Here is a 16,850-nt window from a genome sequence, read left to right on the forward strand (position 1 = left end):
ACCTTTGATCCGGCTTTGACCTTTTCAAGGTCCTTTTGAGTTGTGAAATGTAGGCATCACAGACATGCCAGAAGTATTATCAGTAGATATGTGCTCATATAGTACATATATCATTTGAACGTATAATCACGTAATTTTTATAGAAACAATTATATATTTACTAATTAAATCAACTTATTTCCTGAATTACTATGATATATAATTTACATATTGCTACAGGCATATTTTTGGACTCCAATGCAAACAAGGGTCCTTCTGCACGTTGTATCACAGAAAGAAGCCCATGTAGTCAGTCCTCTGCTACAATACTGTGCAAAGACTTACCAGCAAAAGATTGACACATTGCATAAAATGGGACATTGAAAAGTGTTTATTGACACACACCAGACAAGGCAACATAATCGCGGACTGTATCTAGCAACCAAGGATGTCAGTAAACCGCTGTATGCTGTTGTTCTCAAGAGTACAGCACAGAATATGCGCCAAATCTGTACGAAACAAAAACGCTCTGGTGGACAGCCGTTGTGGAAACTTTGGATCTACAACGTCATTGAAAGACCCCTGGTCTGGTCCTGTGACCTCCAGACGAGGTGTTTATTCCAACAGTTCGTCACGAGCACCAGACACCTCACTATTTGTGCCTCTCAACGTCAAGAGTGATGTCGGCGGTGATTGGGCTGTGGGAGCTGAGCTAACGCAACCTTTGGACAGAAGTACTGTATTTGTAACATCTATATTGTTGCGCTAACTGTTAATGTTGTTGATTGCCAATTAAGACAGATGAGTTGTTAGTATAGCTGAAATGGACTTATTTGTATAATTTAGTGCCAATATGGCTTCAATACAGCACCCCCGGTCTATCTTCCAGGGTTATACACAATATTGGAAGATCATGTACCACTATGTTTGTTTACAATAAGCTGCACTGAGGTCAGAAGGCAATCACGTTTATATGAAGACACCATGGAGCTGGCACGAGATATGGGTGGGAAAACGTACCTCAATGCAGGGATGGGATAGGCCATTGGACCTTTATCTACACTATGATCAAGATTGAAATACTGCTAGTTTTCCAGAAAACAACCCTTTTTGCCCTCATGCTAGCTAGCAGTCGCTACCGGGGCCATTTTGGAATGGCCGTGTCAACCAACCAACTCCTTTGTTCAATGCAACGTGCCATTCCATAACAGCAGCTGATAACTAGCATGAGGATGAAAAGGGCAGTTATCCGGGAAAACTAGCAGTACTTCAATCTTCTCGATGGAGTAGTGTGGATAAAGGTACAATTTGGAGTTCAGTGGCATATCCCATCCCTGCTTTGACGTATGTTTCCCAACCCACGTCTAGCACCAGCTCCACACTGTCTTAATGAAGAGCTGATAAAGGATGGTCTTTAAAAAATGTAATAGGGCGCGCCAACTAAAGGTGTTAACCATCCACATCTCTCAAGCCAACTGGTGCACTGTACCAGGTGCTCTTAAATATCCTTAGTACCAGCAAAGGTGAAACGCCTTCTGACTAACGAGATGACAAGCCAGCACAGGTGTAACACATACTGACTAACGAGGTGACGTCCAACCTCGAAATCTAAATGGGAAAACCAAAGCCTGTAACAATGTGATATGAGAGTAGAGGGATTTATGTTTCTAGAACTGTGCTGCAATTGAGAATAGTTTCATGTTTGGATGCACTATTTGTCTTGCTTCCAGAGCCAATTCACCTTTAAGCAGAACATCTAAAGTCCTTTGGTAAGAGTAATGTTAGGTTTCTTTAGTCTAATATTGGGCTAAATGTAACGATGATTGCTTTCTGACCCAAGTGCAGCTCAGTGTAAACAAGCGTAAAGGTAGAGTCGGTATATTCGGGCAAGCCATGGCCTGCCCCAGTATCTGTCCAGTAGAGATGTCAACAGTGAGTGTGATGTCCTTGACATCTCTAACGCACAGATACTGGGGCAGCCATAGCCCTGAGACATGGTGGCTGTATTCTAACGGTATACTAGTCTTACAGCCATGTCTGTGACAGCTCGCTATGAGTCTGAGACTTGTGAACGATTAGTCACATTCCTTGTCAATATATATTTTGAAAAAGTTGTTCGCTGGGACTCTCTTCCTATAATGTTTATAGCTTCAATAATAGGCCTACTACATGACTGTTTTATCAGTCGTTACTATGTGGTTTCTCCTAACAGGTGAACTTCTAAAAATACTGAATAAGTTCTACAAGAGGAACGAGATGCAAAAAATTGCTGCGGATCAAGGTCTCGATGGTGAGAACAACAATCATTTTCAACTAGTTGGCCTACCGGTATGGTACCCTCATCAAACATATGTTTAGTGATCATACTCTTCCAACCAAGCCTCATGGGAGTACCAAAACATTCATCTCTGTGTTGTTAGCTCGTCTCTTTCACCAAGCCTTCATCAGTTTTCGGAAGTATGTGCTGGAAGTCTCTACACTCAGTGCAGACCTTCATATCATCCTCAATGATATATGCTGTGGAGCAGGTGAGTTCAACACTCTGCTTATGATGTAATGAATCAGGTGATTGAAAGCAACTGTGAGTTGGAACTGAACACCCTGTCAACTGATGAGTGTGTTTGCTTGTGTTCACCAGGCCACATAGATGACCTTTATCCTTACTTCATGAGACATGCCAAGCAGATTTTCCCCATGCTGGACTGCATGGAGGATCTACGAAAAATCAGTGATCTGCGTGTACCAGCTAATTGGTAAGTATCACACTTCATCTTCATGTGATCTCAACATTAAACACATTTTACAATAGTTTTTGTTGTTTTATTGTCACATATACGGGGATAGGTGCAGTGAAATGTGTTGTTTTTAAAGGGTCAGCCATAGTAATGCGGTGCAAATTAGGGTTAAGTGCCTTGCTCAAGTGCACATCGACAGATTTTTCACCTTGTCGGCTCAGGTATTCGAACCAGCGACCTTTCGGTTACTGGCTTAACATATTTACACATACAGCGCTGTGTTCACACAATACTCCACACAAATGTCTTTCAGCCATGCACCTGAATGTTTCCCAGGTACCCTGAGGCTCGAGCTATACAGAGGAAGGTGATATTCCATGCCGGTCCGACCAACAGTGGAAAGACCCATCATGCAATTCAGAGATACCTGGCTGCCAAGTCTGGTGTCTACTGTGGACCGCTGAAGCTGTTGGCCCACGAGATCTTTGAAAAGAGCAACACTGCTGTTAGTATGATCCCTCTTTCACTAGTAAACCTCCATAGTGAGAAGACATTAAGAAGGCTTGTTGTGTAGCTAATACCTTGAAACAATTGAAGCAAAAATGTTTAATTTAATTCTCAGAGCACTATGTCGAAGGAGGACGTTAAATCAAAGTTTCTTTCTCCCCAGGGCGTGCCATGTGATTTGGTGACAGGAGAAGAGAGAACATTTGTGGATGCAGAGGGGAGACAAGCTGAGCATGTGGCCTGTACTATCGAGATGTGCAGTGTCACAACTCCATGTCAGTGTCTTATCTTACCTCTCAACTTAACCTCATGTACATGAAATATGTTTATTTTATCACTTCCATGTAAGTATTGGGTTCATGTTCTGCTAGATATTTGTTGACATTGGTTATCGCCTGCTGTGTTCACTAACATGTGAAACGTGTCTTCTCGTGTGTTCTGTCCAGATGAAGTAGCGGTTATTGATGAGATCCAGATGATTAGGGACTTTTCGAGGGGATGGGCCTGGACCAGGGCTCTTCTCGGTCAGTAACTTCACTGTGACCGTTGGGACAAACTACAGACCATTAGAGTATTGTTATTGTATATAAATTACCAGATATTTACTAGGTCAATAACAATATGGTAAAATTATAATTTCACAGTAATAACTAAGGGATTATTTGTTTTTCTCTGTCTGGGAATAGGTTTGTGTGCTGAGGAGATCCATGTGTGTGGAGAGTCTGCTGCGATTAACTTTGTCACAGAACTCATGTACACAACAGGTGAAGAGGTGGAGGTGAGTCTGGCCAGTCTACTGAACATTAGTGTGTTTGGCTTCTAATGAGACTCAGTCATTTGGGGTTGAGGCCTGCTTGTCATTTACATGATTCTGCTGAATATCAATTAAAAACTCAGACGTCTAGTGTTTAAAAAAGAAAAGCCAAGTGTCTTACAGTTGACATATTCTACTGGCAGGTTCGTAACTACGAGAGGCTCACTCCGTGTTCAATTCTGGACCGTGCTGTGGAGTCTCTGGATAACCTGAGACCAGGCGACTGCATCGTCTGCTTCAGCAAAAACGATATTTACTCCATCAGTAGGCAGATCGAGATCCGAGGCCTGGAGTGTGCAGTCATCTACGGAAGCCTTCCACCTGGTAAGGCTTTCCTCTGTTCTTACATGTCCACAGAGCACAGTAATTGAGCTGATGGAGATTTAGAATGGTGTGAAAACTATGAACGTTCAACTTGTTCAGGTGCTGGACAGGAAAAACAAAATGGCTGATATACTCCCACCGTGACATCACTCAAATCCTTGAGGTGTAATAGTGTGTATCATTAAAGCACTGTCCATCATCTGCTCAACAGGGACCAAGCTATCTCAAGCAAAGAAGTTCAATGACCCAGAGGACCCATGTAAGATCCTGGTTGCAACGGATGCCATTGGGATGGGACTAAACCTGTGAGTTGAGCATTGAAGCTGATCTTGTTAGCTTATTGTTTTAATTGACCTCTGACAATTCATATTATGTTTGAAGTACATTGTTCTACACATTGTCATAAAACTACTAAACAGAAAAAAACATACACATTTCTTGCATGATTAGTTGATTTCAGTTTGCAGCAGCGTTGTAGTTGTTACAATGCAGGAAATGTACAACTTGTATTGTATTATAGGTTGAAAAAGGCTTCCGACATTTAATTTTTACTTTTGAATTTTCATTTATTTTTCCTTTACCAAAAAATCTATCAACCCATACAAAAATGTCCATTAATTATAGTCCACGTAATAATTCACATTTCCTGTTGCTGCAGGATTATTTTCCTGCTGTAGCAAACTGGCTGAAATTATGATTCTACAGCTGTATAAGCCATGCCCCTCCCACATTAGGAGTATCAAGAGAATCATCTTCAACTCCTTGGTGAAACCCAACATCAATGAGAAGGGTGAGAAGGAGCTGGACACCATCTCCACGTCTCAGGCTCTCCAGATCGCCGGGCGGGCAGGACGCTTCAGCTCCATCTTTAAAGAGGGCGAGGTCACCACCATGCACCGCGACGACCTGCCTATCCTCAAGGAGATACTCAGCAGGACCGTCCATGCCATCGAGGTGAGGAATATGGACCGTTTCTGACCTTAGACCACACACAGGAGATCAATCTGACTATTTAATATCCTTTATTTTATTTAATGACAATTAAGTATGACATTGATGTTAATTTTCCGAATCCTAGATAGCTGGGCTGCACCCTACATCAGAGCAGATTGAAATGTTTGCCTACCACTTACCTGATGCCACCCTGTCCAATCTGATAGTAAGTATCTTTACTTCACTACAAATTACTCTGTACCGAGAATTAAGATTTACTGTTGAATTCAGATTAGAACAGAATTATTTGTGTTAATTTAAAAGTAACCCTTTTTCTTTCTACCCCCAGGATATATTCGTGAGCCTCTCCCAAGTTGATGGTATGTACTTTGTGTGCAACATTGATGACTTCAAGTTTCTGGCTGACATGATCCAGCACATTCCCCTCAACCTGCGCTCTCGATATGTGTTCTGCACTGCACCCATCAACAAGAAGCAGCCCTTTGTGTGCACCTCCTTCCTGAAGGTAGGAGCAGAGACATCTTTACAGCAGAATCATCCCCATTCCATTAGCAACACTGGTTAAAACCTCTGGGCCCGCATTCACAATGTAGGAGGGGTCATACACGGTATCACCTTTTAGGCCATTATCAACCCTTTACACTCGTACCCGTATTCAGGTTGAACATGGCAGATTTGGACACTGATAAGTTCCCTCAATTGGAACGCATTGGCTGTACAGTAACATGCTATTTATAATGGACTTTTTTTGGATTGCTTAAACAACAACAGTACTTGTGTAAAGGTGGGGATGCAGGGCTGTGTCACAAACAAACTACAAATGTGTTTGCTTCAGTTCCTCAACGGCAAAGCTAGGAGAGATCAAAAAAGCACCTTATAGTTGAAGGCTCTTTCCTTGAGTCATAAAAGTACATTTAAATTCTGTATGAACTGTACCCAGTCTGGAGAGGTGTGGGTCCACTTGGAGACACCAGTTAGACCTCACGCTCAAACTCTTGTAATTTTTTTGTCTTATGTTGCACCTACCCCAAAATTGTCATGGATAGTGTTATTATGTAACTCAATGTATCCAGCATATTTCAGATTTCATTATCAAATGTGGCAAAAAGTATAGTAAATGTAAAATGCACAAATCAACGGTATAATGTTTGGATTCAGTCTTGTCAGGTGAACTGTTCTCCTCAACTTTTGTCTAATAATTTCCCCATGATCTCTGAACTGTTAATTTATTTCTGCCGTGGTTATGCATATTCTTTTCCATATCTATTTTGTAAGAAACATTTAAAATGTAGCCCTACAGGCCAATTCCCAAGAGTGTAAAGGGTTACAGTGGGGGAAAAAGTATTTGATCCCCTGCTGATTTTGTATGTTTGCGCACTGACAAAGAAATGATCACCGTCTATAATTTTAATGGTTGGTTTATTTGAACAATGAGAGACAGAATGACAACAAAAAAATCCAGAAAAACGCATGTCAAAAATGTTATAAATTGATTTGCATTTTAATGAGGGAAATAAGTATTTGACCCCTCTGCAAAACATGACTTAGTAGTTGGTGGCAAAACCCTTGTTGGCAATCACAGAGGTCAGACGTTTCTTGTAGTTGGCCACCAGGTTTGCACACATCTCAGGAGGGATTTTGTCCCACTCCTCTTTGCCGATCTTCTCCAAGTCATTAAGGTTTCGAGGCTGACGTTTGGCAACTCGAACCTTCAGCTCCCTCCACAGATTTTCTATGGGATTAAGGTCTGGAGACTGGCTAGGCCACCTCAGGACATTAATGTGCTTCTTCTTGAGCCACTCCTTTGTTGCCTTGGCCGTGTGTTTCGGGTCATTGTCATGCTGGAATACCCATCCACGACCCATTTTCAATGCCCTGGCTGAGGGAAGGAGGTTCTCACCCAAGATTTGACGGTACATGGCCCCGTCCATCGTTCCTTTGAAGCGGTGAAGTTGTCCTGTCCCCTTAGCAGAAAAACACCCCCAAAGCATAATGTTTCCACCTCCATGTTTGACGGTGGGGATGGTGTTCTTGGGGTCATAGGCAGCATTCCTCCTCCTCCAAACACGGCGAGTTGAGTTGATGCCAAAGAGCTCCATTTTGGTCTCATCTGACCACAACACTTTCACCCAGTTGTCCTCTGAATCATTCAGATGTTCATTGGCAAACTTCAGGCGGGCATGTATGTGTGCTTTCTTGAGCAGGGGGACCTTGCGGGCGCTGCAGGATTTCAGTCCTTCACGGCGAAGTGTGTTACCAATTGTTTTCTTGCCCGACTATGGTCCCAGCTGCCTTAAGATCATTGACAAGATCCTCCCGTGTAGTTGTGGGCTGATTCCTCACCGTTCTCATGGTCATTGCAACTCCACGAGGTGAGATCTTGCATGCAGCCCCAGGCCGAGGGAGATTGACAGTTCTTTTGAGTTTCTTCCATTTGCGAATAATCGCACCAGCTGTTGTCACCTTCTCACCAAGCTGCTTGGCGATGGTCTTGTAGCCCATTCCAGCCTTGTGTAGGTCTACAATCTTGTCCCTGACATCCTTGGAGAGCTCTTTGGTCTTGGCCATGGTGGAGAGTTTGGAATCTGATTGATTAATTGCTTCTGTGGACAGGTGTCTTTTATACAGGTAACAAACTGAGATTAGGAGCACTCCCTTTAAGAGTGTGCTCCTAATCTCAGCTCGTTACCTGTATAAAAGACACCTGGGAGCCAGATATCTTTCTGATTGAGAGGGGGTCAAATACTTATTTCCCTCTTAAAATGCAAATCAATTTATAACCTTTTTGACATGCCTTTTTCTGGATTTCTTTGTTGTTATTCGGTCTCACTGTTCAAATAAACCTACCATTAAAATTATAGACTGATTATTAGGGACATATCGGGCAAACGTATAAAATCAGCAGGGGATCAAATACTTTTTTCCCTCAGTGTAACAAGATTGTATGGACAGGGGGAACCTGGCTCTAGATCAGCTCCTCTGAGACGCTTTGTGAATACGGCTCTAACCTCTGAATTTTCCTGTCATTCAGTGATGGGTCTACCGTTTGGATATAGAATTTGTCATGGGAAGCACACGTCCCTGCATGAGTCACTCCATTGATTCATATTCTGGCATGATCAGTATGTTGCCAGTTTGCCTCTGATATGAGCTGTCTTCCGGTCGTACAGTAACTGTAGCACCATTGATAAGCTTTTGTTAGTTGTTGGGCTTTAAGGGACATGACATCAGTGTTGTTATGGCAGCAGTGTTGATAAGATCTATTGTGGGTTGGGTGAAACATTACGGTGACTATGGTCTAAAGGTAATCCTATGGTAATTGATTCTGGATGATGAGACACTGATTGTCTGTGAGGTGACGCCCTCTCCGTCTCCAGTTTGCCAGACAGTTCAGCAGAGATGAGCCTCTGACCTTTGACTGGGTGTGTCGGCTCGTCAGCTGGCCCCTGGTCCCACCCAAGAACATCAAGGACCTGGTGCACCTGGAGGCTGTCCATGATGTGTTAGACCTCTACCTCTGGCTCAGGTGATCCCATCTCTCACCACTCTACCTTACCAAAATCATTCACCAATCAAAATGACCAAGTGTTCTTGTTGTGCTAAAGGTCATCACAGAATTTAGTTACACAATGTGCCTAATGAGGTCATTGATTGTCTTTATTGCAATTATTCTCAATCAGATATTAATAATACTCTCTTTATGACTTTGTCTCCAGCTATCGCTTCATGGACATGTTCCCGGATGCCAATCGTGTCCGAGAGATCCAGCAGGAGCTGGACAGCATCATCCAGTTGGGCGTGCGCAACATCACACGACTCATCCGAGCCACGGAGACCAGCGCCACCCCTGGGACAGACCCCCTCTCCAACCAGAGGAGGCCGGGGCCCAGCCCAGTATCCCCAAGGAAGGTTCGAGGAGCTCCCAAAGCCCAGGACAGTGGAGTAGAGGCTGGGCAGCTGGACAAGTCCCTAGGCTCCCGCCTAGTGCAGGAGGGCTTACTGACTCCCGACCTCCTAAGGCAATTGCAGAAGGAGTGGTCCAAGGAGCACCGTCAAGAGGAAGTAGGAGGCAAACTGGTTGCGGAAACTTTGAACAATAAAATTTAAAGGGAAGAAAAAGTGACCGCTCCAGTCTCCGAATTAGTTGTTGTGAAAAACAGGACCTGTTTCCGGTTATTTTGACGGGACTTCATACCAGGCTGTATTATGCAGCTGTTGACCAATTGGACTGTGTGTGTCCCAGCTCCTGTCTATAACTGCTCAAAAACAGTCATTTTGTGGGCCGAAGGGTAAATAAATATCTTATTACAAAGTCATTTTGTCTTATTTTATATCACTTGAAAAGTAAAATGGTTGACTGCATCACGTAGATAGTCCGTCTCATGCAGAAAGCAATGACACATTTTTACATGGGGAGGTAACATACCTTGAGCAATTTGTGCCCATCCTATGCTTGGGCTAGACTACTGTAACAGAAACTCAAATGTTTTATGAGACATCGTCTCTTGCACTTTACACCACTAATTATATGCTCCTATGTATGATTTGCGAAACTGACAGTTCAAGTGATAATGTGATTGATAAAATAAAAGTTACATTTTTCTTTTGTCGAGGTCTTTGTATTTATTGTATGTGAGACGTAAGGTGACAAGTCTCTTAAGTCTTTATTTTACTCGTAACGACAATGTAAACATGTCCTCAAGCTTCATAACAAATGGTTATAAGATGTCATGTCAGTGAATCTCTTGCCTTATGACACTGGTTATAACGTCTTTTATAATGAACACTTCATACCACATGATAAAGGTTATGTGACACTTAGAATGCAGCACAAGGTCTCAGCATGGTCTCAGTGTTCTCTCTGAACTGGGATTAGTTTTAGCCACTTTCAAAACAACAGCCACTGGGATTCGTTTTAACCACTTTCAAAACACAAGAGCCACTGAGAGGGAATGGAGACAGAATTTCATTATTTCCTAATTTGTTACAAAACAATCACATTTGTGAACTGATTGAAGCTGTTATTTGTGAGGGGACATGATGTTTCAACCTTCTGAATTGTTAGAAATTAAAGCAGTGAGCACTCTTATACTGTGACTGAAATGACCCTGGATCTTCCCACCAAGGTCCTAGGAAAAACATGGGCTTGATACCGTACATAGATCTAGGCTTCCCTTTCTGTTGTTGAACCCATCCTTTTCTTTCGAATTGGACACAGTAAAAGGTTCCATGGTTCCAAAGGAAAGTGTTCTTTGGAACCGAGCCAAGGCATTGCTAGGAGTAGTGAGAGAGAAAGACTAGAACTAGGCTACTCATTACTGGGCCAATGGAGGGGCCATGGATTAGGAAAGGAAGAAAAACACACATTGTACCTGAGGGGACACAGAGCCACAAGCTCAAGGACTGAAACGGTTTCCTCTCGAACTTTACCAGATTGTTCTGATTAAGGTTGTATTGCTTTGAGTAGACACATTTGTAGTTGCAGGATAGAATTTACAGGTAACAGAAGTGAACATGTTTGCTGTGCACTTGCTCTCTTTCCATTCCTCCAAGCCTCAGGAGGACCAAATCAAGAATGTGACGCATTTCTGATGTGTGAAGGATTGTATTTGATCAGCAACTTTTTTTGGGGGGGGGGCTATGTGTACATACTGTAACTAGCCTAGTTGCTATAGAAATACGGATGTTGGCGACACAAAACATGTAAATTGCGTGCCATACATTTACTGTACAGGATTACAATTTTGACATTTGTATGGATGCTTTGATTTATGTACGTTGGAAGCAAAGTAAACAATGATAGTCATTTTCCCCAAGTTTGTTTGAGACAAACAACACAAAGGATGGTTTACAATTTCTAGAGGTAGATTTTTTTTGGCAAAAATGTTAATGTTAGTTTCCAAATAGTTCATAGCAGGATTTAGTGCAGTTTACAGGATCACTTTATTTTATTTCATTTTATTTCATTCATACATGCATGCATGTGAAATGCCTGTTTGAGACAGATTAAACCTTTCTATGAGGAGGCCCTTCATTCAGGGATGAAACTCTGGCTGTCATGGTTGCTTAATGTGGCTACATTTATTTCACACTGTTGCTTGAGGAATGCTTAACCTTGTTGCATTATTCGTTTCCATGGAGACACAGTAAGGCTTGTGAGAAAAAGGGGGACCTTGTCCTCTGAAAACATGTTTATTGGAATGGGATTTGTAATCACACAGTCTAACATGTTTACTGATATATGTAGAGGGCATACAATACATACACTACCGTTCAAAAGTTTGGGGTCACTTATAAATTTCCTTGTTTTTGAAAGAAAAGCTATTTTTTTGTCCATTAAAATAACATCAAATTGATCAGAAATGCAGTGTAGACATTGTTAATGTTGTAAATGACTATTGTAGCTGGAAACGGCAGATTTTTTAATGGAATATCTACATAGGCGTACAGAGGCCCATTATCAGCAACCATCACTCCTGTGTTCCAATGGCACATTGTCACGTATGCTCCCTCTCCAGCCTCTAGGTCATCAGGCTGCTGATTATCCTGCACACCTGTCACCATCGTCAACCACCTCATGACACTCACCTGGACTCCATCACCTCCTTGATTATCTTCCCTTTATCGGTCACTCCCCTTGGTTCTCTCCTCAGGTGTTATTGACTGTTTCATGTCAGTGCGTTGTTTGTGTTTATTGTTTTATTTACTAAAACACTCCCTCCCTGTACTTGCTTCCCGACTCAGCGCACTCGTTACACACGTTGTTAGCTAATCCAAGTTTATCATTTTAAAAGGCTAATTGATCATTAGAAAATCCTTATGCTATTGTTAGCAAAGCTGAAAATTGTTGTGCTATTTTAAGAAACAATAAAACTAGCCTTCTTTAGACTAGTTGAGTATCTGGAGCATCAGCATTTGTATGTTCGATTACAGGCTCAAAATGGCCAGAAACAAAGAACTTTCTTCTGAAACTGTCAGTCTATTCTTGTTCTGAGAAATGAAGGCTATTCCATATGAGAAACTGAAGATCTCGTACAACGCTGTGTACTACTCCCTTCACAGAACAGTGCAAACTGGCTCTAACAAGAATAGAAAGAGTGGCAGGCCCCGGTGCACAACTGAGCAAGAGGACAAGTACATTAGTGTCTAGTATGAGAAACAGATGCCTCACAAGTCCTCAACTGGCAGCTTCATTAAATAGTACCCGCAAAACACCAGTCTCAATGTCAACAGTGCAGAGGCGACTCCGGGATGCTGGCTGCCTTCTGGCCATTTTGAGCCTGTAATCGAACCCACAAATGCTGATGCTCCAGATACTCCATTACTCCAAAGAAGACCCGTTTTATTGCTTCTTTAATCATCAACAGTTTTCAGCTGTGTTAACGTAATTGCAAAAGGGGTTTCTAATGATCAATTAGCCTTTTAAATGATCAACTTGGATTAGCTAACACAACATGCCATTGGAACACAGGAGTGATGGTTGCTGATAATGGGCTTCTGTACGCCTATGTAGATATTCCATTAAAAAAAAATCAGCCGTTTCCAGCTACAATAGTCATTTAAACATTAACAATTTCTACACTATTTCTGATCAATTTGATGTTAATTTAATGGACAAAAAATGTGCTTTAATTTAAAAAATAAAGACATTTCTAAGTGACCCCAAACTTTGAACAGTAGTGTACATTAACTACAGTATGTTGTAATTTCAAGTAGTCAGCTGTGTGGTTGTCATCAGGGGTTGAATTATTATTTGGTTCTGAAACTATCCCCACAATGATGACTTTTACATAATTTTCAACATAAATACTGTAGTCAATTCCCGGCCCAGTGCAGTAGCAACAGGTAAGCCCTTTTTAAGACTTTTTCATGCTCCATCTTCAACTGTCTGTTTAGTTTTGTTTGAAGTGTGGATACAGGAAACTAAAGAGGACAGCTTTGTACTCCCCCCCCCCCCCCCCCCCACACACAAATGGGCCTATGAGAATAAAGCATGGAATGAATAGCTTATGTATTTTCAGTCATACTATTCTGAATCATTCACACTTGCAAGGCTGTTATCTAGACCTCTACAATATTTACAGTATGTTAGGTCCTTTATTTGGACAGAGTCAAGTATTTCTATAGCTTTGTAGGTTCATTGGTCAGTTATTTGGCTAAAGGTCAGTTGCAAATTTTTACAAACTTTAAATAATCTACATTCAGAGTATGTGCATAGTTTGTCATCCAACTCATGCAATAATCCGATTTCTCTTGGATCCGTTAAATCTGTCTATTGAAATCTTCATCATTCCAGACTGTTATGTTAAGGGTGGGTCAGACATTAAAATGACCATTCCCTGGCCACAATCTGCTTGCTGGTGGCTGGGTGGAGTAAGCCTATAATTAATTGTACAATCAAAGAATGATAATTGAACTTGACTGTGAAGCTGACTTTTTAGCAGTGATGCCATTTCATCAATACCATGCAGCAAGCATCTGAGCCAGTACTTTCCCAAGGATGCTGGGCAGTTCTGTGGGCAGAGTTAGAGACAACACGTATAGGTCTGCAGCATAAACGGAGGAGGCCGATTCTGTCTAACCTAGGAAATGTAATGCAAAAGGAATCAGATTGCGTTACTCATTTTGAGTTAACAGATTACATTACTAATTACCTTTATTGTCATGTAATCTGTAATCAGTCATCGATTCCTTTTTTCTTTTTAAGTAATCTGCCCAACCATGTTTCTTTTATAGCTGTTTGACCATGTGAGTCTCTGAAATACTTCCTGCAAAAGAAGCACATTAATCAGAAGACGAAAGCTTTGGGCTTCACCTTCTCTTTCACTTGTGGACAGTCCGAAGTAGCTGAGGTATTTAGTCCGAAGTAGCTGAGGTATTTAGCAATGCAGCCTAGGTTCATGATTTACTCTAGACAACTTAAATGGGAGTCTTATCTTAATGAGTATTATCATTCCAAAAACATCAGACAGTCTCCAATGAATTATCAATAGAACTAGATACCTGCAAAGTACCACCCGTAGCACGCGTTCCAGCAGGTATATATCTCACTGGTCACCCCCAAAGCCAATTCCTCCTTTGGCCACCTTTCCTTCCAGTTCTCTGCTGCCAATGACTGGAACAAACTACAAAAATATCTGAAACTGGAAACACTTATCTCCCTCACTAGCTTTAAGCACCAGCTGTCAGAGCAGCTCACAGATCACTGCACCTGTACATAGCCCATCTATAAATAGCCCAAACAACTACCCCCTTCCCCTACTGTATTTACTTATTTTACTCCTTTGCACCCCAGTAGTTCTACTTTGCACACTCATCTACTGTTAAATCTACCATTCCAGTGTTTTAATTGCTATATTGTATTTACTTCGCCACCATGGCCTATTTATTGCCTTTACCTCCCTTATCTCACCTCATTTGCTCACATTGTATATAGACTTATTTTTTCTACTGTATTATTGACTGTATGTTTGTTTTACTCCATGTGTAACTCTGTGTTGTTATATGTGTTGAACTGCTTTGCTTTATCTTGGCCAGGTCGCAGTTGTAAATGAGAACTTTTTCTCAACTTGCCTACCTGGTTAAATAAAGGTGAAATAAAAAAATAAAAAGCCACTTACATGTGACTTAACAGTAGGTGTGAACTGCACTGACAAACATGGTCATTGTGTGACTATATATTCAGAGTGTAAGGTTTCTGCTCTTTCTCTCCCCTCTCTTTCTCACTCTCTCCGCCATCCTCCCAGGTACCCCTAGAAAGAGGCCTTAGGATTCCCACAGCACGGCCTACGTTAAAATGCTGCTCTCCTTCGTGTACAGGACAACTGATGGGACAGGTGAGAGGACTGGCTACAGATTGAAGGTTTACCTTGTTATTCATAATGCGGAACATTATCATGTTATTACCATGCTAATACCCTTTATCACACTTTATTCTGAACCGTCACCGAAACAGTTTATGAGATGTTGCTGTTTAAAATCATATAATTAGATTGAAGTTGTTTCATTCAAATTCAAGTGATTACAACGTTTATTATTGCAGAGCGAGGAAAGTACTTGGCTTTGGACCTGGGAGGAACTAACTTCCGGGTGCTGGTGGTGAAGATCCGGAGTGGAATAAGCAAGTCTGTTCGCGTGTACAACAAGATCTACGCCATCCCTCTGGAGATCATGCAGGGCACAGGAGAGGTGAGGCTGCCACCGCCCCACTCTGAGGCATTTACTGGACGATCAATGAGTTATCCAGCTAACTTTGATAAACAACCAGAAATAACTAGTGATTTTCTGCTTTATTAAGAAATCAAAACGTAGATATGTGTTTTGATTGTTGAGTCGATCAGCCCATGCCCATTTCGAGCTTATCTTTCTAAAAAGTAATGTTATTTCAGAATATTTAGGCAAGTTAGCTGGCTAACTCATTTATCCTGCTTTGCAGGATACCCCTGTGGTGCCTAACCTTAACCTGACTCAAACAAATTCTCTGTTTCCAGGTGTTCAACCAGATTGTCCAGTGCATCTCAGATTTTCTGGACAACATGGGGATGAAGAATACTCGCCTCCCGCTTGGTTTCACCTTCTCCTTCCTCTGCAGACAGACAGGAATCGATAAGGTAAAAGTAGAATCGTCATGATAAAGATCAGCAACCTTAATGCCAAAGAATGGCAGTTATTTCAATGCCCTGTCTGCTTAATCAGGGTAAGACATTCCATTATTTTTCAAGTATGTAACCGCTCTCCATTGTAATACTTCCTTCCTTAGGGAAGTTTGGTTAGCTGGACCACAGACTGTGAAGGAAGTGATGTGGTGGAAATGCTGCAAGAAGCTTATAAGAACAAGGAATGTAAGTGAAATGGAACAAGCCCTACTGTGCTGTGTAATAGCTAGTCTGGATGGAAATAACAATACTATCGCCAATTATAAAAGTATCCATAGGCCAAATGTAATATTTTGTTTCCTGTAGCAATTTGATCTGGATATTCTTGCTGTGGTGAATGACACAGCGTGCACAATGATGTGGTCATATGAAGACCCCAAGTGTGAGATAGGACTCATTGCTGGTATGTAGGCCCTAGCTATTCTCAGCCCTGGTGATTTTATATTGCACAACACTAACAAAACAGTGAGATGTGTATGATCTCAGAGTGAAATGCTGCCCCCTAGGGACAAGGAGTAACGTGTGTTACATGGAAGAAATGAGAAACATGGAGATGGCGGAGAACACAAGTGTATATATACATAATATACAAAGGACAATTGGGCTAGTGGGCGGGGCTAGTGGGTACAATATCACATTACACAACGACCTTAAGGGACATACATACACTTATAATTCTAACAGCTTTTTTGTTAGTAGAGTATTTAATTGTCTTAAAATATAGTTCAATTTCTTTTTGTAAGGTAAGAAAATGTGGTGTTTTGTTTGTAAATTTACATTTGTGAATATGAAATTTGGCCAAAAGAATAATGAAATGAATTACATAAAAATGCTTCAGCTTATTTCTATTGTAGGTAAATAATCCAAGCAGTACATCTCTCC

General features: G+C 41.5%; 1 protein-coding gene across 2 annotated transcripts; it reads left to right on the forward strand.

Annotated features, from left to right (window-relative positions):
- Positions 1-247: 247 nt before the first annotated feature.
- Positions 248-9,919, forward strand: LOC106589826 (ATP-dependent RNA helicase SUPV3L1, mitochondrial). Of its 2 annotated transcripts, none has more exons than XM_014180209.2 (15): positions 248-713; positions 2,192-2,269; positions 2,400-2,507; positions 2,618-2,732; positions 3,051-3,219; positions 3,385-3,496; positions 3,668-3,745; positions 3,908-3,999; positions 4,179-4,359; positions 4,571-4,664; positions 5,094-5,313; positions 5,438-5,518; positions 5,642-5,818; positions 8,691-8,839; positions 9,030-9,919. In XM_014180209.2, the coding sequence occupies exons 1-15, from the start codon at positions 428-430 to the stop codon at positions 9,418-9,420; spliced, it is 2,331 nt and encodes a 776-aa protein (XP_014035684.1). In that variant the 5' UTR covers positions 248-427; the 3' UTR covers positions 9,421-9,919. The 2 variants fall into 2 exon arrangements, with proteins under 2 accessions (XP_014035684.1, XP_014035685.1); XM_014180210.3 differs by lacking the exon at positions 248-713 and adding an exon at positions 728-1,748.
- Positions 9,920-16,850: the final 6,931 nt, after the last annotated feature.

Source organism: Salmo salar, chromosome 28 (genome assembly GCF_965601325.2).
Source record: "Salmo salar chromosome 28, fSalSal1, whole genome shotgun sequence".
NCBI classification, from domain to species: domain Eukaryota; kingdom Metazoa; phylum Chordata; class Actinopteri; order Salmoniformes; family Salmonidae; genus Salmo; species Salmo salar.